The 21,363-nt window shown below is 47.7% G+C and overlaps 6 protein-coding genes across 6 annotated transcripts; 3 read left to right on the top strand and 3 right to left on the bottom strand.

Moving 5' to 3' along the window:
• Positions 1-5,666: 5,666 nt before the first annotated feature.
• Positions 5,667-6,294, bottom strand: F5147DRAFT_552715 (uncharacterized protein; the record flags this gene model as incomplete). Its single annotated transcript, XM_041430433.1, has 2 exons — positions 5,667-5,818; positions 5,877-6,294. Coding segments are annotated over 2 exons (570 nt in total), but the record flags the coding sequence as incomplete, so codon positions are not given.
• A 1,792-nt stretch (positions 6,295-8,086) lies between these two features.
• Positions 8,087-10,082, top strand: F5147DRAFT_582721 (uncharacterized protein; the record flags this gene model as incomplete). The annotated part of the gene is made up of 3 exons (XM_041431679.1): positions 8,087-8,431; positions 8,907-8,978; positions 9,480-10,082. Coding segments are annotated over 3 exons (1,020 nt in total), but the record flags the coding sequence as incomplete, so codon positions are not given.
• Positions 10,083-10,219: 137 nt separating this feature from the next.
• F5147DRAFT_640620 (uncharacterized protein) lies at positions 10,220-13,890 on the bottom strand (the record flags this gene model as incomplete). Its single annotated transcript, XM_041433033.1, has 6 exons — positions 10,220-10,563; positions 10,611-10,998; positions 11,828-12,236; positions 12,290-13,125; positions 13,188-13,505; positions 13,558-13,890. The coding sequence occupies 6 exons, from the start codon at positions 13,888-13,890 to the stop codon at positions 10,220-10,222; spliced, it is 2,628 nt and encodes an 875-aa protein (XP_041289109.1).
• Positions 13,891-14,257: 367 nt separating this feature from the next.
• On the bottom strand, positions 14,258-14,698 carry F5147DRAFT_754727 (uncharacterized protein; the record flags this gene model as incomplete). Its single annotated transcript, XM_041440301.1, has 3 exons — positions 14,657-14,698; positions 14,540-14,603; positions 14,258-14,491 (listed from the first exon to the last, which is right to left on the bottom strand). A coding segment is annotated over exon 3 (195 nt), but the record flags the coding sequence as incomplete, so codon positions are not given.
• A 987-nt stretch (positions 14,699-15,685) lies between these two features.
• Positions 15,686-16,893, top strand: F5147DRAFT_712248 (uncharacterized protein). Its single transcript, XM_041438347.1, has 6 exons — positions 15,686-16,006; positions 16,057-16,218; positions 16,271-16,423; positions 16,480-16,510; positions 16,542-16,656; positions 16,706-16,893. The coding sequence occupies exons 1-6, from the start codon at positions 15,767-15,769 to the stop codon at positions 16,863-16,865; spliced, it is 861 nt and encodes a 286-aa protein (XP_041289107.1). The 5' UTR covers positions 15,686-15,766; the 3' UTR covers positions 16,866-16,893.
• A 2,618-nt stretch (positions 16,894-19,511) lies between these two features.
• On the top strand, positions 19,512-21,008 carry F5147DRAFT_839436 (uncharacterized protein). The gene is made up of 3 exons (XM_041444219.1): positions 19,512-19,605; positions 19,667-20,925; positions 20,977-21,008. The coding sequence occupies exons 1-3, from the start codon at positions 19,568-19,570 to the stop codon at positions 20,997-20,999; spliced, it is 1,320 nt and encodes a 439-aa protein (XP_041289106.1). The 5' UTR covers positions 19,512-19,567; the 3' UTR covers positions 21,000-21,008.
• The last annotated feature ends 355 nt before the right edge of the window (positions 21,009-21,363 follow it).

Here is a 21,363-nt window from a genome sequence, read left to right as displayed (position 1 = left end):
AACAACCTGGAAACAAGTCGGTGATCCCTGGACCGGTCACACTCGCTACATCCATTCCATTGCCGTTAATCCTACTGGCACACTCGTCGCATCATCATCTTATGACAACGATGTTCGTCTCTGGCAGCTCTCAGACCGACAAACCATTGCCATCTTCAAGTACTCATCCATCGTGAAATGTGTCACCTTCTCCGTGGATGGCAATTACATCCTCGGCGGAGGTGAGGATGGGGTGGTTTCGGAGTGGGCACTACCTCAGGATATTAGTTCAAAGGCATGTTTTCGTCCTTGACTCGTATACCACGACTCGAGCATGTTTCGTGCAGATCCTAGGCATCACAACAGCCCGCGAGGCATCCATGCACGGGGACCTGTCTACCGCTGAAGAACTATTCACGCAAGATATCATCACAGATCCGAACTACCATGCTTCCTACGCCCATCGCTCAAAGGCATGTTTCCATCCTTGACCCATATATCACAAATTGAGCATATTTCGTGCAGATCCTAGCCGTCACAACTGCCCGCATTGCATGCATAAACGGAGACTTATCTACTGCCGAAGAATTACTCACCCAAGATATCAACACCGATCCGAGCAACCATTCTTCCTACGCCCATCGCTCATTTGTTATGGCCCGAAGACACAACTGGGACCACGCCTTTCGTGATGCAATCAAGGTGAGTTATGCGCGCTGATCAGGTCTCCTTACAAACGGCTAATTTGACGGTGACAAAGTCCATCAGCATTAAGCCCTCGTTGACAGGCTATATCTCCAAGGCCATCGCCCTCTGTGGACAAGGCCATGTCCGGAACGCGAGGGCAGCATTTGATGTTGCATCAATTTACACGGATCAAAATCCACAAACCATTCATTTCCTGCTTTTGATCAAAGTATGTTGCATTTGCCTCACATACTGTCCGCTTCATCGCGTATTTCAGGTCATCGCCTTCTTCAATGCAGATCAATATGATGAGGCAAACCTACTCCTTAAAGAACTTGTTGCTGGTGGTCCGAATGCCGATACTCGCGCATGTCATATTGTGGAAGTCAGTATCATGCAGTCACGCTGCGTCATCGACACTAACTCGCGCATCAGGCATATCTACGTGTTCAACTTGGACTCAAAGCCTTGGATGATGCACGTCACGACGAAGCCGCTGACAATTTCACTGCTGCTCTCGACTCCGACGCTTTATCATCGGAATCGGACATCCATGAAATTTATGAGGATTTGGTGGTGGTATGTTGATACATGTCCAAAACACTTTTCATAACCAAATCCCTTGTGCAGCTTTTCGGCTGGGATCTCAAATCGTTGTGGCTCACTGCACACCAGAAAAATTGTTATGCACTCCTTCGGGCAGGTAAACTTCAAGATGCCGTGAAATCATACCGATACATGATGGCTTCCAGTGACGAAAATACCAAGGCCCACTACCTTGACTGGTCCGATGGCAAGTGTGGAGTTTGTAATGTTGCGCAGGCTACAATCCTCATCCGTATTTCACTCAGTTTTCACGGAAGAATGCAGCGCGCTCTGTATTACTGGCGGAGATGCTGCCCTCACTGCAGGCAAGTACGACGCGGCTATTGACCTATACTCGGCGGCGATCGACCTGGATTCTGCATCCGATGTCGTCTTTGCAAATCGCAGCAAGGCGAGGTCGGAGAAAATGCTATGGGAGGGTGCGCTTCTCGACGCGCAAAAGGTGCGATGGCAACTATGTTTTCGTAGTCCGTGTTGACTTTGACAATGCATAGGTCACCGAACTCAATCCTTCGTCTCACGTTGGACACCAGTTGGCACATACGGCGCTGCGTGGCGCGCAACGTTATGACGAAGCCATCGAGGCATTCACAATCATGTTGTCCAAGTTGGACGATGCTCCCGAAGCGCAGATATGAAGTAAGCCATGGAACACTGCGTTATGATCTTGAAATGCCTAATTCGTTCTGCAGATCTACGTCAGCAGTATGTGTGTCCATCCGAAGCAGAAGACGCTATTCGAAGCGCGGTTTGGATTGAACTCGAAAATGCCCCCCTTCGTCTCCTCAACACCTCTACGGGTCTTTTGTGTGACCGAGCAGCACAGCTTAACTCTTTCAAAATGAGTCCAGAATACAACGATCTTGTCTCATTTCCAACAAAGGATTCAAACCTCCGAATGGGGCGCATCAAAGACGTAGTGGCGACGTACTTCCGCTGCGTCCTGCTATCACATAGGTGGGAAGAGGCGGAGGTACTGCTGGACGACATTCAGAACAAAGATTTGCGCGAGTTGGATGGATTTGGCGGTATCGCGAAGTTACAGTCATTCTGCAAAGTCGCTCGTGACGCTGGGTATCGCTGGGCGTGGATGGACACCTGCTGTATCGACAAGAAGAGTAATACCGAGCTTCAAGAATCGGTCAACTCTATGTTCGTCTGGTACCGCCATTCAGCGCTTACCATCGTCTACTTATGTGATGTCCCTCCTTTATCCCAGCCGGGTGCGCTGGCAAGGAGTGTTTGGAACAAGCGAGGATGGACCTTTCAAGAATTCGTCGCTCCGAAAGTTGTTATCTTTTATCAGAAAGATTGGTCATTATATCTTGACGATCGCTCTCCTAACCACAAAGAGTCCCCTGCAATCATGAAGGAGTTGGAGGATGCGATGGGCATAGATGCGCGGGCCCTGGTAACTTTCCGTCCAGGGATGAGCGATGCCCGACAGAGACTTCAATGGGCCTCATCTCGCATCACTACCTTGCAAGAAGACATCGCGTACTCATTGTTTGGCATCTTCGGTGTCCACCTACCTGTGATCTACGGCGAGAAGAAGCAGAACGCGCTTGGGCGGCTCCTGCAGGAGATTGTGGCTCGGTCGGGCGACATCACTGTGCTAGACTGGGTCGGACAACCTTCCGAATTCAATAGCTGTCTTCCAGCCCATATCACCTCTTACGCTACTCCTCCATGCATCCTTCCATCTTTGTCCGAAGATCAGATTCAGAAAACTATCTCTTCGCTGCGAGAAAATCCCATGGCTGTGGATTTGGCTTCTGAACTTTACGAACGACTTGATAACACGAGCGCTGCTCGTTTCGCGAACTGCAGACTACACCTGCCTTGTATGGCATTTCGTGTTACAGAAGTCAATCTGAGCTACGGTTCATCCCAGGAGATTCGATATGAAGTCAAGGCAGACGGGCTCCATGACCTGCTGATCACCACTAAAGAGCCGATTGTTCAGTTCTCACAAACAAAGCCTACTCAGCAAACCTTCGTGCTTGTCCGTCCCTGGGATCGGTCTCTCCTTGAGCTACCAGACTTTACAGATTTGCAAGACGATACAGGAAGCGAAGGGGATTATTTTACGCCGCCTTCTTCTCCGTCAGACAACTCACCTGGCCGTTTTCTTGTAAAACAAGAGGTGGACGATTTAGAATTGCGAGCATTTCGGTTACTTGTTCGCCTTGGGCAGCCTTTTGGCGCATTTTTGCTAGCGCGGCAGCGTGGCGGAGAATACAAGAGGGTCGCGTCAGATCATGATATCATTGCACAGGTCGAAGATGTGGCTTCTAATCGAGACCTGATGAACGTCAGGACGATAGAAATACTGTAGATGTATGTTGTTTCCCAAATATTAGGTATCTGAGTGGTTTATAAAGTGCATTGGTACTTCATATAATCATACTACACGCACGTGTATTGGACTACCGATAGTTGCAACTTTTCATTTGAGGTGAGCCATGTGCCAAGAAGGTACCATGAAGAGCTAAAATTATGTAAGTAACCAAACAACACGTCAACACGTGAGTCGGTGACGCGTCATCTTCAATTCTTAAGCTTAATTTATACCGCATACCAGATTCATTGCACGCCTCTTGCTGGTACTTATCACAAGCCCCCCCTGGTCCCTGATATGATGCATGAATCAAGTCTTATTAATGTTGCCACCCCTTAGTGGCATCGCAAGTTCCTTGGTCCCCCCTGGTCCTCCGAGCCATCTCAGATTTTAGGTACCTGATCCGGATGATCGGGCTTCAAGTTACTGCTGTTCCAGGCGCATCGAAAAGTACGTGATTGCTACTAGAAAACAGGCGTCCGGTGGCAACACAGTGACAGTGGGAGTAATGCGCGGCAGGACAGGGCCTGCCCTTTCGGCGACATTTTGCTGCGACGACAACAGTGAGATATTTTTGATAGGGATGATGCGAGAAGTTTGCTCACCTTCACGCGAAGTCACATCGCAGTTACTCAATCACATATACCATGCCGCCCTTCCCCTGCTTGCATCACTGCCAATGCGGCAATTCGACGAAGAGAGCCGCGAGAATTGGTTACTGCCCCAAATGTTCCGAAACTTGTGAGGGAAGAGGGACAGCTACTACGAGGGGAGGCGTGACAGAGTATCACCCACGACAAATGGGTGAAATATCAGACAGGGTCATGTTCCGATTGCAAGTAGTGCTGCCGTGGTCCGGTTCAGAGGGTCCTGGATGAGAACCAAGAACCGGACCACAGGGAACCGTTCTCTGTGGTCTGGTTCGGTTTTTTTATGGTCTGAACCTGAACCAAACCCAAAAATTTCAGTACAGTAGCTAGTCCAATAACATAGCTTTTATTAACAAATGCGAAGACTATTACATGTGTGATGTGATAATATAACATGTTGATGAAAACTCAATGGTCCTTCATAGGCGGCGGCGTCAAAGCATCCACATGGTTGATGTCAAAGGGGTGAATGAGTGGAGGGTTTGGAGGTGGTGTGGAGTTGGGGAATAAGAGGGTGCAGCGGCGGCGTAAACAGGATTGACGATGTTGATGATGAGTATATTGCGTTCGGTGGGTGTGATGAGGAGGCCGGGATAGGATAGGTAATCATATTCGAGCGCCGGGAAGTACTAAGGGAGGGTGGGTAGGACCAGAACGAGCAGCTAAGTTTGAAAGAGGGTACCCAGATGGTGCAGCGGCAGCGTAAACAGGGTTGACGACGTTGATGATGCACATATTGCATTCGGTGGGTGTGATGAGGAGGCGTCGGCGGCGGGTTGATGCAGTGAAACAGCGCAATACACGCACCTCTGCATCTTAGGGTAAGACACCCACAATCCCTTCGAAGCCCACTCGACCACGCCCAACGCCCTCAACGTCCAGTAAAATGTCGGGGCTCGTTCCAATCACTACGTCCCTGCGAGAGTTCAAAGGTCATGAAGGCTGGGTAATGGCAGTCGTAGTCTTCCCCGACAAACGACGGAGATTACAGACTCGGGGGACAGGATGATTCATCTGTGGGGCTTGAAGACAGGTGTTGTGTCGAAGAAGATGACAGGGCATCACAGTGAGGTGCGGAGATTGGCGGTAGTATCACGAGATGGGCAATTGATAGCTTAGTATTAGTAGTGTCCCAGACATAGTGGGGAGTATGGAAAGCCGGACGCTCGTGCTCAACTATCAATCAAATACTACCTCATATAGTAATCGGACCTCGAGCACCGCACTGGGCATATTTACTTGTGTTGATCAGTGCAAACCTACTTGTGTATTTGAATCTAAGTCGAGTGCATAGTGATGAAAACCGAATGCCGTAATACATTGTAACACTATCCAAAAAACATATGCCAAATGAAAACCACTATCATTCAAACTATTCCGGCCTCAAACCCCTCAAGTTCAAACCCTGGCCATTTGCAGAAGTGGTTGCAAACGTGGCGAGCCTCAAATTCACTGACCGCCTTCTTGATATTACCCCCCCCCCCAAAGATGTCTTTGCTGTCACTAACCGAAGGGTGTGTCATAATCTGTGGATCGGTCAACAGCTTGGTATTGCCTGTTTGATTCCGATGTCAGAATTGCCAGTGCGCAACACATCAACGTAAAGCACATACCTTGATAATCAGAGATAAAAACCAGCCCACCCGTCTTGACGTATTGCACGTGTTGTGTGAATGCAAGAAACAATGCAAAGTCATACCCAAATTCATCCGGATCGAGCAATGGATTGGGATCCATGTTATGAATATATTTGACAAAACTCTCGTCTCCACCATCGATAACTTCTTCGAGGAGAAAGCCTGCACGTGCCGTTGCAGCCTTTGATGCAGGCTTGCTACTATCTTGATAGTAAGATAATGCCAGACCAGCTTTGACAAAGCGGACACGGGGAATATCAAATGGTACAGGCTCAGACGCACTTGCCACCGCATGGTCAATAAAGTCGTAGACCAGACCTAGCAAAGCCTTTGCCCAATATAGGACATTAGCTTCCCTGAATAACTTCGGCAACTCGTCTGCAAGCGCAAAGCGACCGATCTTGTACTCCAAACTCGCCAGTGCACCTTTAGGATATACCTTGTAGAATGGACGTTTGACGACAATGTCGTGCCGTGCCCTGGACCCAAGACCTGAAGTTGGAGGCAACATCAATGTCAGCCATCCTGTATGTGCCGTCTTGAATCCACCTATGCTGATGCAACCCTCAAGGGAGGTGTCAAGAGTGACGTAGCCCACCAACAAATCAGCATTGTCCACGGAAAAAGAATGGTGCCGGGTAGTCTTCAAAAGGTCACTGAGTTGTCGGGTGGGAATTGAATAAAAGTTGATGTTTTCGGTCTGAAATTTGGAGACTTACATCTGGGTGAGCACATCAAACACATACATCAGTGAACGACAACATACCCTGTTTCAAGTCCAAATCAGCACCTCCACCAATCTTCAGGGCTACTTTGAGGTCATTGCGATTGGGAGAGCAGAGAAGTGCAGGCAGGGGATTACGAGGGACATTGAACTTGTGAGGAGGTGAGACAGTGCCAGAGGTGGAACTTATTGCATGTTCATGAGTTCGCTTGATGGATGTACCAGTGGTGATAACTTGTGCAGCAGCAGATGATGTATCCGGTGGTGCTAAGTTGGAGTCGAACAGTGGGGGAGGGACTGCAGTGGGTGATGTGTCCAGCACCAACCCAGGGCCAAAAAGTGGGTCTGCTGAGGTGAATGGTGGGTCAGTCGAGTAGGTGGTGAACGGTGGGTCAGTCGAATAGGTGTATGATTCCACCGAGTTGGCACGCAGTGCCTTGCCCTTGCCCTTATGACTTGAGCGTTCGATTGCCTGTACAATTCAGTATAAGTTAGCATGCGTGACAATTATACAATGAATAAACATACCATTTCGTTCGCTTCTTGCTAATCTTCGAATTCCATCCATTGAGCCTCCGGCACAACTACCATAAGACCAAATTGTTTTGTCTTGAATATCGGGGCTTTCGCTGGACCTTTGTGGGCAGGCTGAAGACACTGAGTAGAAATATGGAATGGACAGCTGGTGTGTCGCAAGATCAACCCATTTTAAGTCTCTCACAACAAATTCATGGTTGTGCCATGAAAAGGTGCCGCTGAATGTGTGTAGCTTCGCTTCGGCAGGACAGTCTCCAAAGCCAAGTTGACGAGGCTCGGGGCATCAATTTGAGCGTCGATGTCCTTCTTGCCCTCGCAAATATTCTAAATGTAATGTGCCGGTTCAGCCAGGTATCAAAGAGAACATAGGAAAGGCGTACCCCAATCAATATACCCCTTGCTTTTTTGCGCCCCCCTGCTTCATGAACGGCCGAGATCTCCAGCGAAATTGTTTCAGCCATCGCGCCACCAGGAGTGGCATACGCAAGTTTGGCCCATCTCTGATGCTCGGCTGAATATGATCCATGGTGAGCTGAATATCCAATAGGGCCTGTGAGCCTCGATGGTACTGGTGATGCAGCTGACCCCTGCCAAGATGTAGGGATAACTACATTGGGACCAGTGACTGTGTGGTGAGGTAAAGGGACAGGTGGTGGGCCCATAGAATTATTAGTCCAGTCCGGGATTGCAATGACACAAGGCGGATTGAGACTTACTGTTGGTCATGGTCAGATTCAGCTTGAGCCCTGTGAGAGATTGGAGCGAGCAACTTACATTTACGTTGGCCAGCGTTCACCAACTGCCGAATAATCTGAGGATCCGGCCCACTGGTGGGTTTCTTCGACATTACAGACCTGATATGAATTCATTCTACGTACAACAACAACAACAACAACAACAACAACAACTCACCTATCTCTAAATACAATTACCAGAAGGCTCAGCAGTTGCACCAGTGATCATAGCGACTGATAAGACCCAGCTAACCCAATTCTCTGGCAGCAAATCAGCCTACCCCGTGTACCTCACTCTTGGCAACATTCCTAGAGCCATTAGGCACAGGCCTTCCCAACAGGCATGTATCCTAATAGGTTACCTCTCTGTGGACAAGATATCAAACTCCAAACTCTCCAAGAAGGAGAAAACGTCCAGAATACAGTGTTTATTCCACGAATCTATGCGTACAATCCTGGAACCTTTAAAGGAAGCTGGGCGTACTGGGATGGACATGGTTGGCAGAGATGGAAAGGTCCGGAGGATACCAAATCTTGTGGTGTATACTGCTTAGAATCACGATCCGCGTCATAATATTTCAGCAGGTCGGTCTTAAGCTGTGTCCAGTTGTGTGTGTTATAGCTGTCCAATACCTCAATGAGCGCTGTAACAGCACTTGAACAATATTGAGTAATATTCTCACACATATCCTTAGGGGTTGTCATGTGACATTGCTGACAAACACCCTCATATCTCTCAAAAAGAGCTATATGAACACTCTTCTTATTCTCCACTCACTTATTCACACTCAAACTTAGATAATATGGAAATGGGCTCTCTGTACTTGGCTTGGAGCTCTCTTTATTAGAGGGGAAAATGGGCCCCTTATATACTACTCTACTAGAGGCTATGCTACTGATTACTAATCTACTATTAAAGTTTCAAAGAATGTCATAGAATTTTCCAGACTATTCCACCAAACTCCAGTGTTGTCTAATAGAATATTCCAGAATCTTTCAAATCAACATTAGTGGCTGTGCTCTGTGGCTATGCTAACCTGTGCTACAAAGCTATGTACACTGCCTCTGCACTGCCTGAATGCTGTACTCTCAAGCTGTGTTCAAACTTTGTTAAGATTCTCACAGTCTGATGTTAACTTGTTAAATACCATAATGTTGGTCTTGCATATTTGTTATAATGAAGCTTTGCATGTGTGTCATAATGTGCCACCAAGTCACATGAGACTGATTATGTAATGAAGTTTGAAGTCTTTCAAACTTTCCTCTCAGTACCGTAAAAATGAAAAACCTGTGTATGTGAATATGTCAGAACATGGCACAAAACATACCCTAGAATATGTGAAAATGTGTGAGAAAATTCTAGGAGGTGTGAGAAACTGCTGACTAATTGACAAATCATAAGTTTGAAGGCAATCTTTCAAAAGGATAAGTATTATTTTAAACCGTTAAGTAGTACTGAGCAAATTTGAGCCCAACAATGCTCAAATAAAATATGGACACTGCATAGGAAATTCTGGGTAGAACCATAGGCTATTGTGAAAGGTATGATAAGCCAGATATTTGCCATGTTCATGTACAAAATAGGTTTTGTGCATGTCACCGCGCACTCAAGCATGGACCATGGGGGTGATTCAGGATGCCAAAGCCAAATCCCACAACCTCCATAAATTTCACTCGCTCTGTCAATCCAAGGGGGTTTCTGGTACGGTGCAGCGTCCATTCTGGGAAGGATTTCCCTATTCCAACATTCATCTCTCCATGACCCCTGATGTCCTTCACCAGCTCTATCAGGGAATATTCAAACACATGGTTGCCTGGTGCGATTACTTCCTGCATCCCTCAGAATTAGATGCTAGGATCAAAGCGCTGCCACCCTGCTTTGGGGTTCGTCATTTCCAGAATGGATGGAGTGAGCTCTCCCAGATCTCTGGTAGAGAGAGAAAAGAGATGGCGCGCATCTTACTGGGATGCTTAGTGGGAAAGGTTCCTAGAAGGGTCATACTTGCCTACCGCTCCCTACTAGACTTCATCTATTTAGCCCAGTACCCCACCCATGACGATCACACCCTTGGCTATCTTCAAGATGCATTGGACACATTTCACAAACACAACATCAGGAAAAACCCGAATGGCGGTAGTCCTGGTCACCAATATAATGCATTCCATAGCTACCATACTGACAGGTAGGCGCCCGCCTAAATCTGTCGGTCGATGTACCCGATGTAGCTGACACGATGCGTACAGAGACCAACATATATAACATTATCACGTCCGAAAACCTATAGTACCAGTATCCTACATACCTGTCTGTAGTAGCGGCAACTCTATGTAATGGCACTTGATATGCAAAATGTATCAAGGTCAATAAATTCGTTGAAATAGAAATTGCTTGCCATCTCATAGACGTTTGCGCTCGTCCAGCTGGGGTCTACCTTTTGGCCCATTTTCGGAACAAGGTGACATGGCCGAACGAGCTCGTCAACGTGTACGACTGCTCCATTCCAACGCAAGTGACGAGTCAAACGTGAGACTTGACGCAGACCTGAGAACTGGTCTGGCTCCCTGAATGGCGTGAACCATTCAACATAGGCAAGAGGTCGCAAGTATGAGCCGAACTGACGAGGCAGCGTGAATATTACACGCACCTGCGCAACTCGAACAGCTATGACTGGGAGTCCATCACCGTACATTGTAAGTTAAAAAGCAATAACATACCTTCCAAAGTGTGCAACTTTGATGCTCGGACACCATCAGTTAACAATGCCATGTCAAATCGTGCGGGGGAACCTGGCTTCCATCCAGAAGGTGATGGAAGCACTTCAGGTGTTGCCCTCACCCGCAGACGTTTCAGTAACTCCGACACACGAGGGTTGGGGGGAATGATTATGATGGCTTGCCGAAAAACATCAAAACGGTCTTGATAACCAGGCACGATGTGATTGTGTGGCACGTGCTTCCGTAAAAACGACTTGAAAGCAGGCAGAAAATCAACAGCGCCATGCATGGTTTCAAGATGCTGGATAGATGGCTGAGGGTGTGGAGATGTCTTCGCAAGAACATGAACAATGTCTTGCGAAACCACTGGTATGAAGTCGAAGCCTTCCTCAGCATCAGAGTCGGAGTCATAGCCATATTGTTACAGTAACATGGCACGAGTCCCCCGCCAGCAGACAGCCCTCTGCCACCCACACGGCTATAGACGACAGCCCTCTGTGACCACATGGCTATAGACGATACCGGAGCCTCACCAGCTCTATAGACGATAACCGGAGCATCACTGGCTCTGTGACGACAGATGATGACAGATGACGATAGATGATAAGCAGCAACTGCCGGCTTAGATAAGCGGTCTGGACCGCACGTGACGACATAGGTCTAGAAGACCTATTAATGTTATCAAGATAGAAGGCAAGCCTCGTGCTGCCTCATGGACAGATAGAAGATAGAAGGCAAGCATCGTGTTGCCTTAGATAACGATAGAAGGATACCATGTGGATCCTATCTCTGATAGAAGCGTACCGCATGGACGCTATCTACGATAGAAGCCCGCCTCATGGACGCTATCTCTGACATATGTAGATAAGCAGATTAGAACCCAGCTTTAGGCTGAGCTTAGATACGACGAGTAGCCTTATATAAGGTCGAAGATTAAAGTAGACGTTCCTTACTTTAATCTTACTAGGTTTACCCTTGAACTCTTTGTCCCGCTAAAGCTACCTGCTCGACATCGACTCATACCTTCAGTGACGCCTCTCACTGTCTGTAAACCCTGCTATCATCTCGGCGTAACCCCTCGTTAACCACCACGAGCTACGTTCGAGTACGCAACCTTTGCTTGTCTGTAAAGGCCGACAACTCTCAGCACTCGGTACCACTGTCGTGGTTGTCACTGTTAGATTATCCTAGTCGCACACGACCGTCTGTCATAACACATATTGATGTTCAGTCTGAGCGCCATGTTCAGCGACCCACTCGAGGTAAGAGACCCGCCAGAAGATTGCTTCCTGGCGTTGAAGCCATAATGCCATTTGCTCCTCATAGTCACGCTTGTTACTCGCGCGGTAAGCTTCTTTAGCGAAGTCGATGTGCAGGCACTCGGGAAGTTCAGTGTTGAATCCATCAGCAGCCCCGAACAATTTGATTGACTGGACGTAGTGAGACAATTGATGCAGCTTCGGAATATTGAAATGATCGCGAACATCGAGTTCCTTCAACACATCCTTGTGCGCATGAAATACCGTGAGTGCATTTTCAAGACCGTCCAAGGATTCGCTCGTATGTGTATGCAGTTGTGCATAATAGCAAAAGTCCAGTATGGCCCGTGCAACAATGACGACTCGACTGAAAGCCAAAGTGGATCAATTACTCGAAAAATAGCACAAATTAGAACATACCTTGGGACTGCGCCAGCAATTAATGCAACAAAGATATGTTGCATCTCCTTGTGTTCCGTTCCTGTCCACTGTTTGATGCTAGATATACCTTTCTTAAAATGACGAAGACCTGGATAGTCGGGCATGGCCTTGAAGCGAGCATCAATTTCATCTTCACCTGCAATGTCGAGACACCACTTAACAAGGTGGTCTTTGAAGACTCCTTTGTGCAGCTGGTGGAGGAGGTCCGGTGTGAATGCCGTGAAGATGTTGGTGTGGGGTAAATTGGCCCAGAACGGCCTATACACTGTGCGCAGTCCATCCTCGTCAAATTCTACAGGGTGCTGACCATTCCTCCGTCTTTCTAGCGTCTCTTTTGTTGACTCCGGGTCCCGCATCAATGAGTTTAGCGGGTTGCCCCACTCATCAGCCGCAACCAAACACTTAGGGCAACGATTCTCCTTACAGCCTGCAACAAGGCACTGTTCAGGGAAATCTGCGACATATGCAGCCAGTATGGGGTACACTCGCCGAATGAAAGAGTCAGCACACACCATTTCAACACCATCCCGACCAGCTGCAATGAGAGGTTCCAGCAGCAGGGACAGACAGTGATGAAAAAGTCGGTATCCAGCCAGGGAACGTGCATCAGAGGTGAAGCAGTCGAGTTTTGTGGCTGGTAGGTACCCAATGAGGATTGTTGCCCAGGCAGATGTTTGTCGTTGCTTCTCTTTTGCAATGTTGCCGATTGATAGGTAGACGGGCCATGCAGATTTGTCACCTTGAAATTGTGATAACAATGTCTTGTCAGAGGCCAGAATAATAGGTGCCAAGGTTGCTCCTTCGGGCATTTCTTTCTGATCCGGCAGCAACTTAGATCATGGCGCTACTCTCATTTCAAAATCAATGTTCTACTCACTTGCTTGTCCCACCACCAGTCAGCCGTCCACATGTCATCTATGAGCCATTGAGTACCTCCTTTGTCCTTGTATGCTCGTGATGGTGCATATGCCATATGGTTTTTGAATGTCGGATTCCCAATGAGATCTTTGACACACTCAACAGGATCTCGCATCCAGATTTCAACCTCTTCACTCAATGTTCGCCCATCCTCATCTTCCCGATTTCCTTGCACCATCACTTTCTTGCAACTCCAGGAAGTGCCATGTGGAAGCTCATCCACTCTCTTGAGGAATGTCCGATTGTTGTGAAACGATGGCTTCGTTCGGTTTTTGGTCTGTCGTGTCTCATTTTATAGTTTTCTTCATAACATTCAACCGAATACTCACTATGGGTAATTTCAGATATTCATCTGTTCGTGTCTGACCGAGGTTTTTAATCATCCATTCAGCAAGTCCCCACTCTTCCTCATCAGCAAAGGGAGCCCAGACATCCTCGCCCTCATCCTCCTTGTACTGACAATAGCTTTCAAACACAGTCTTTCCCTCTTCTATTGGCCGGCCGGCATTAGGGTAGCCTTCAAAAAAGCGCCTGTTATATGTGCCTTCTTCGTCTTCGACATCCTCAACAGTTACACGGCGAATTTTTGAAGTGGCATCATCCAGATCAGGAGGCAAGTGTGTGCGATGAAGGGGGGAAAATGAGTCCGTGTGACTGAGCATATGATCAGGTGCGAATTCACTTTCATTATCGTGTGCATTTGAGTCGTCAATCGCATCTAATTCTGTGATTAAGGCTTCCCACTCCTTTCTGCATTGAGGGCGCCCAAGAATGTGTCTTTTGACACCTCCAATGGTTGGGATGTCCTTGCCGCAGAAGCCACAGTGGTGAGACATGGTGAGGGTAAGAGATATCAAAGTTTTGCATTTTCGGGCTTGCTCGGACTCTCGGACTTTTGTATGGATTGGCAACAGGCAAGTTTTGATTCAGGTTCGCATTTTCGGGCTATTTTACACTAAACTAATTTAGTGATTCCAAGTGCTGCAAGGTGCACTTCCAACAGTTGTGCCTTGCGTGCCTCCTCGCAACGCTTAAATTCTGCCTCCCAACGCTCCAGGACAAGTTTTCGTAGGTATGACTGCGAAACAGTAACTGGTGCTGGTGTTTGGCGATATGGGGGGGTAGGTGTCTCAGGTACTTCCGAGAGATGGGGAGCAGGAAGGGGACTTGGAGTGGGAGCAGGAAGGGGACTCAGGGGTGGCAGACGAGGCAGCCCCGTTGTCATAGTGAATTGGCAACGGAATTCTGCAGACAAGCTTTCGCCTGCAAGTTGATTAGTAATTGTGAGGATACAAACATGAATTGACGCACTTTTTTAGGTTCGATTTGAATGTTATCGGTTCTGTGGTGAAGTCTGCCAGATGGTGTGCATGATCTAGATATCAAGTCAGATTACGGTAAGTGTTTTGAAATCGGACTCATTCATACTGCTTGAAGAGGTTTACTTGATCCATGGCAGAGCAACTCAATGGATGAATGGATGCGGTTATGGGATTGAACGTTGCAGGTATGTTTTCACCTTCTTATAGGCTGCAGGCTCCCGATTCACCCGAAGACAATTTTTATTCGATTCAACAGACTTAAAGTTTGGAAGAGCGTGTTGTTGACGCGCTGCGTGCATGTTGTCATGCACATAAAAATTGGTATGTGCCTCACATTTAAATTTTACCTGATCGTCTCTTAACCTAAAACCTTGTTCTATGGCTGGAAAATTACTCTCGAAGTCTCTGCGCACTGCATCGGGTGCTTCCAAAGCAGGATCCAAGGATATTTCAACTCGCCTTGGACAATCACCCACGCGTACATCCAGTGGTCGTCAACGCCGTCCCACAGAGAAAGAAAATTATCGAAGTAAGTCCAAATTGCTCCCAGAGATTTTAACTGAGCCAAATATACTAGTCTCCGAAGTTCAACATGTTGAGCGACGCCACGAACAGAAAAAACAAAGGACCGACCAAAGGACCGTGAAGGCACTTCAGCACTGTCTTCAAACATCACCCTGAAGTCTTCGACAATGAGCCTGCTGAACTCCATAGTGACGCTGACGTTGAAGAAGACACTATGGTACGTCTCTCTGTTCTTAGCCGTAGTTGATCACTCATTGATGAATGATAATTAGTTCACAGATCGAAATGTTCATAGCAAGCTTTCCTTTAGTACTGGGAAGATACCACCTACTCTCACACCAGTTTCGCGCCACACAAGCTCTGCACGCAAGTCCTTAAGCAACAGCCTCGTAAAGGGTTACAAAGGTGCGTGTTCAGAATGTACATCTAGCTACTACTAACACTTGAATCCCAGGCTCATCGTCATCTTTGACTGCGGTGAGTAGTGGTGAAGCCTCCATGTCAGACGGCAGCCCTACTCATCCAGGTCGCCACCCTACTTTCCACAATAGTGATGACGAGTGGGCTGATGATCTTGATGCAGACGAGGATGACTCGGAGGACGGTGACAGGTGGAGACTCAATTGGTGAATGCAAACCAGTTGTTTTGGGCACCAAGCGGCCCTCAGATACAAAATTTGAAGACCCTATCATGCCGAAGGTGAAGAAAAGTATGGACGGGTCAGCTCAGCGCTTGAAGGCCAGCGATTTCGATGATATCACCAAGGAGATTCTCACTACTGCAATCACAATTTTCCGGTGCCTGGTTGTCACTCGCGCACCATTTCCAGACTCGATCCTCATCGAGACGAAGCTTGCTAAGGAGGCCTGGCGTGAAGCATGCAGTGCCAAAGGGATCAATGTTCGACTAACACCTGGGTTAATGAAAATGGTGAGCTGTCTAATTTTGTGATTGTATTGGACTCATTCATTGTGATCTAGATCTTGAAGAGAACTTCTCATGTCCGCGGTGAGCTAAAGACCAAGATGCGATCCCTGACAGGGTCATTTTTTGGCTTTCGTGCGAATGACAGTAGGGAAGTGATTAGGCGCAATCGTGATCGTGCAGAATCTCTCAAGGAGGGTTCGCTGTTTGCTTACAAGGTGTGTGATGAATCATCTACATTATTTGGTGATTGAAATCATGCGACTCTAGGACTGGGAGTCGAAGCAGGGAATCTACAAGACGGACTTGTTACAAATGGGTGTCAATCACATGTGGTTTGCGAACCGCAACGATGAGGGCATCGTTTACCACCAGTACTTCAACCCTTTTCCTGTCGAAACAATGGCACTCTTGCTGGCGTCTGTGAGTACTAGGACCGTTTTTCTGACGTTAACAACACTGATATGGTTGAATGACAGATTGAATGTTGCATTGACGAGTGGGGTACAGGTATTAAAGAAGATGTCAAGTTCTCAGGCAGCAAATTATGTGTCTGTCTACAACACCCATCTTGACTCCTTGCAGCGCTTCGAGGAACACACGGCCCCCTACAAACTCCTCGAAAAAATCCGTGTCAATCTGCATGATGCAGCTAGGTGAGTCTTCATTCAATCTACGCTACTGCATTCTAATGGCAACTCGAAGGTTTCATGCAGGTGTAGACTTCCTCCTCACGTCATCAACTGGGTCCCGCGTGACTGAGGAAGCATTCGATGATGCTCTTCTGGAGTATGAGCAGGAGTTGCAGGACAAGGAGGAGGAGGAACGGGACGAGAGGGATGGGACAGAGGCTCAGGGAGAATAAGTAATTCACTACTATCGAAATATAATGCTTTGTCTGATGTTGATTGGAAATCCGAGTCCGCCGTTTGTTTCATGATTGACCAGCCGCCATTCAGATCACGCAGGTGTCAGTAGAGCGGGTGGAATTTGTAGAACTATATCGTGCTACATACAGGTGCGCTATGTCAGATATATTTTGTCACTCTCATGTTACATGGTATGTCGTAGCGCTCTGTAGAGGCCTCGGGAGCTACATTGCTCTACAGATTGGGGGGATGACGACAGGGCTACAGAGGCTATGTTGCCTACAGAGCCCTATATTCTCATCTGGATTTTCCTGATGCAGACAATTGCTTCAAATACTGGTATTATGATATTATTGGATTTTATACTTGATTGGCCAGGAAATCGTATTGGATGGTATGCGAGTTATACAAAAATGCTTGGTACAATACACGTGCTCTACCCCAATCTCATTGTCAACACCACCTGCAAGAATTTGACAATAACAGACAGCGGGTAACCACGACAGATATTGTGAGCGTCTTGAAGTCCAACGAAAGCAAGACATAGTGGTCCATAAGCGGGGATTCGCACCAGGCATCACGGACTCGAATAAAGTACAGCGTTATAGGATCGGGCTCGGTGGTATAAGATCGAATTTGGCAGGCCGCAGTACTATAGAATGTGATGGGATCGACTCTGGCCATAGAATCCAGTTTGTGGCCTTGGAATAAAGGTTGGCCATGGGACCGAGTTTGAATGTAGGATCGAGTTCGAATGTGGGATCGACTTTGGCCATATTGTCGAAGACCAGCGTTCCTTAGACAGAAACATAGACCACAATGCTTGTTGCCGAACCATACCATACGGCACGACTCCCTGGACGGAGACTCGAGAAACTTGAAGGAAGTAGCGTTAATGAGTGACTAGAGGCAGAGTAGGCGATAGTGGGGGTTATAAATAAAGTCAGAGTCGGATCCTTACCTATGAATGACCAGAATATATGCTTGCCGAGCGGTGACTGAGGTCTTGACCTCTGCCAATGGAGTTGTACCTCATTCATCTTGAGATCCGGTAGTCAGAGTGTTTCGAAATAGGAAAAGAGGAATGGAGCAGGGTCGGAGCCGGGTAAGGCTGCGAGCTTCGGTGTCAGTGGTAGACAACAAAGACTAACGGAGAACTGAAACTATCCACTTTGGACGTCGGTTCAGGACAAATGACTAACAACTCAGACCGTATCAGTTCACTTTGAAGCAAAGTCACACTGATATGAAGTCCTGGACTCTCGTACATTAGTGATGTTCCCGGCCCGGCTTGGGCCCATGCAAGCCGCAGTCCGCATGCTGAATCAATGCTTGAACTCCACCATGCCGTTCCCAATGCCACGAACACCATGCGCAAACGCCCAGCACACGTCAGCGACTGCTGATGTGGCTCAGACGAATACGGACGATGGACGAGAGCAGAAGGGAAGAAGACAAGGAGGAGAACGAGAACGAGAGAGAGGAAATGGACGAGACAAGCAGGAAGACATCAAGTAATATGTAAAATAAATAAAAATTGCTTAAAAACGCACCATGCAGATGATGACAAGTGAGAACGTGAATGAGCGAGAATCATGAGAACGAGCGTCGAGAGTGGGCTCGAGTCCAACACAGGAGACAGAGAAGTCTTGCATTGTTTGTTGAATGACAGGGAGGGGAGGAAGTCTTCGTTCGGCGGAGCTTGCTGGTGCCGGCGTGCCGTGTTGTTGTTGTTGAGGCCTGAGGGACGAGAAGGATGACGGCGACGGCCTGCCTGTGTTGATATACTTGGCAATAAGCTCGAGGTTGGGTTCGGGCTGTTCCCTTTTTTCGCCTAGGTCCAGTATTGTTCAAGTTGTAGATGCTAGAACACTGGCTTGGAATCTAACATGGGGTTATAATGGTTTATCAGCAAGAAGCTAGATGAAGAAACAGATCAACACGCAATCATGTGACCCGTGTCGTAGATGCGCAATGTAGAACTTGGAACACTAGATTAGCGGTCGATATGGGTTTACATTTGATTCATCAAAACAAAAGGCAAAAGACAAGATAAGTAACACATCACAAATCTAAGCCGGTGCTATACACACCACGACATAGGCATATAAGGGGAAATCAGACATCGCCCAACTTATAAGGTGAATACTGTCATATCATGCTTAGTGGTTTTTAGTGATGAGCTTTCTGGATGAAGCCGATTGTTTTGTCATAAGCCGGACGGCCTCTGCGATATTATTCAGTGACTAACACTAACCCAGGTGACCCCGCCAGGATGTCGCGACCGGCAGCAGACGTAGTGATAGTTAGCTCAATGCGCACCGATATAATACCCCTGGATCCTCTATACCGGTTTGGACACTGTCGTTCGGTTTTCGTTCGTGTATAGCACCGTGACACGAACTGGCCTCACGTCCTCAGTCCAACACTCGCGATAGCTCATGAGACGTCTGACGGTCTGGGACATTCAATACAATTGCTGGTATGCAGTATGTCGCGCACCAAAGTGTCTTATGGTTTATTTGAACCTGAGGTACATATACAGTTGTACATAGTAACATTAGTACAAAGTTGAAATTGGCTCGCGTTATTTGTAATTGTGCCTTCTGGATCAAACAAAAACAAATAACTTCTTGTTCCAACTTGAAGTGCAGACAGGTCGCGGCCTTCAAGTTACCCTGACTCGCAAGGTTTCGCAATGCCCGGAGAACCATCGCGGTCGACTCTTATAGATGTGTATGTTTCTGTCCTTTTTTTTACCATGCCACTTTTTTTCTCTGACTATTGTTCTGTGCAGAACGAACCAACAACTACATTCCTTCCTGTCTGGCAGACTCGAGGGCTCGTCCCCAGACCAACTGTGCGACATCATATCTGCCCGTTCCTTGCAACTTCGAAATGTCGCCAAACCTTATGGAACGCCCACACCGGCGTCACGAAAAGCAGTCGAGGCTGGCTCAGTCACGCTCGCGGATGGTGTTGTGTTGCAAGTCGACGAAGTCGAGAGGGAGTTCACACTTGCAATTAGTACTCGGTTCGGGATTGATGAAATTCAGGCTTTTGTTCTCCTTCGATCATTCCTATATAATGAAGGTCTCTCAAATAACGGAGGCTCAACCGATAAAGGCGTTGTGGACGAGCTCATCGCAGCAATCACGCCATTCTACTACTCCGAACGCCTATTCGTATTGCGCGCCCTCATTCCACTGTTCCGTGCCCACGAAAACACTGGCGACTCAATCCATGCCGTTGCCACGAAGTGTCTTCCCAGAATCCTACAAGACAGTCATCAATTCGCACTCGACCTCATAACAGAATACCTTCACAAAACTGAAATGGACATCCCAGAGGTTTTGCATGCCGATGCACGTATTGCCTCTCGTTGGGCTAAGCAGAACATGAAGGAGCAACTCGTGACGCTAGAGGTGCTCTTTTGGACAGTCTGGGGGTATGTTCCTTGCGATGGACCTTTGGTTGTTCGAATATTTGAAGCTGCTTACAACACGAACCTTGGCTCCTCGCAGAAAAACTCGACCCTTTTGTTAGATGATGAAGGCAATCAACTGCAGCATGATTGCGCGGCGTTATGGATACTTGTCACTGTAGAGGTCCTTGAGTTGGAGAAAGTGGCAGAGGATGGAGGAATAGAGATTTCGGCAACTCCTTCTGACAAAACGTTCTATCCCTCTTCGCCAGAGTCACTCAGACGGATTCATGAAATCGTGACATCCAACTTGTCCAGCCAGCACGCGTGCACACACCTAGCATGGGCCTTCGTTCTGTCGCGGTTGACCTCAAAAGCTGGTCAATTGAAAGAGATTCCAGAATCGTATCGCGGGTTTTTAGACTCCCTGCATCCGCACCACAATCGCTCTAAGGAAAGGGAGCCATCGCATGTACTTATGGCACGGGCAGCTTTCAGTCCTGAAGCCGGCCTTTTCAAGCTCTTGTTGACTCTCCTTACAACCTCCCCACTGTTTGTTACCTCCGTTGCTTGGAAGACAGGGTCGACTGTAACCGACCCAAATGCTATTGCATTCCGCTCTGTACTCAAAGGTGACAACATTTTTCTGCGTGAAACAGCACATTAAAGATCATTTCCCTTAGGCTTTGGTCATTGCAATGGTTGAATTGGTCCCTGTGAACTCATTCCCGACTTCGACTCTTTGGTTGAAGTTTGGATTGCGCTGTTTGGGCGCAGCGAGTGTCAATCTATAGCAGGGATATGCCGACAATTTTGGCAATCGGATTGGCGGCAGGGCCTTGCACGTCGCGCCATATTTGATGTTGCACGAACACGCTTCCCAATTCACTTCCGGCCGCTCATCCGCCTTCTTCGAGCAATGACTGCGTCTGGATTCATTGATACTGATCCACTATCCACTGCAGCATCGTCCACCCAACCTCCCGCTGATGAAAAGTGATGATGGTGACCGTGAGATTTGTAGTCGACATGTATTTTACTACGTGGATAAGTTGCCTACTTTCTCGCTG

Source organism: Suillus discolor (genome assembly GCF_016758755.1).
Source record: "Suillus discolor strain FC423 chromosome Unknown F5147scaffold_58, whole genome shotgun sequence".
NCBI classification, from domain to species: domain Eukaryota; kingdom Fungi; phylum Basidiomycota; class Agaricomycetes; order Boletales; family Suillaceae; genus Suillus; species Suillus discolor.
The sequence above is the reverse complement of the archived record's forward strand: the minus strand, read 5'-3'. Positions and strand labels throughout refer to the sequence as shown.

Coding starts and splice junctions, on each gene's coding strand:
- F5147DRAFT_712248 (XM_041438347.1), top strand. CDS start 15,767: ATGCCGAAGGTGAAGAAAAGTATGGACGGGTCAGCTCAGCGCTTGAAG. Junction 16,007..16,056: donor CACCTGGGTTAATGAAAATG/GTGAGCTGTCTA, acceptor ATTGTGATCTAG/ATCTTGAAGAGAACTTCTCA. Junction 16,424..16,479: donor TGGCACTCTTGCTGGCGTCT/GTGAGTACTAGG, acceptor GTTGAATGACAG/ATTGAATGTTGCATTGACGA.
- F5147DRAFT_839436 (XM_041444219.1), top strand. CDS start 19,568: ATGCCCGGAGAACCATCGCGGTCGACTCTTATAGATGT. Junction 19,606..19,666: donor CGGTCGACTCTTATAGATGT/GTATGTTTCTGT, acceptor TGTTCTGTGCAG/AACGAACCAACAACTACATT. Junction 20,926..20,976: donor ATTCCGCTCTGTACTCAAAG/GTGACAACATTT, acceptor CATTTCCCTTAG/GCTTTGGTCATTGCAATGGT.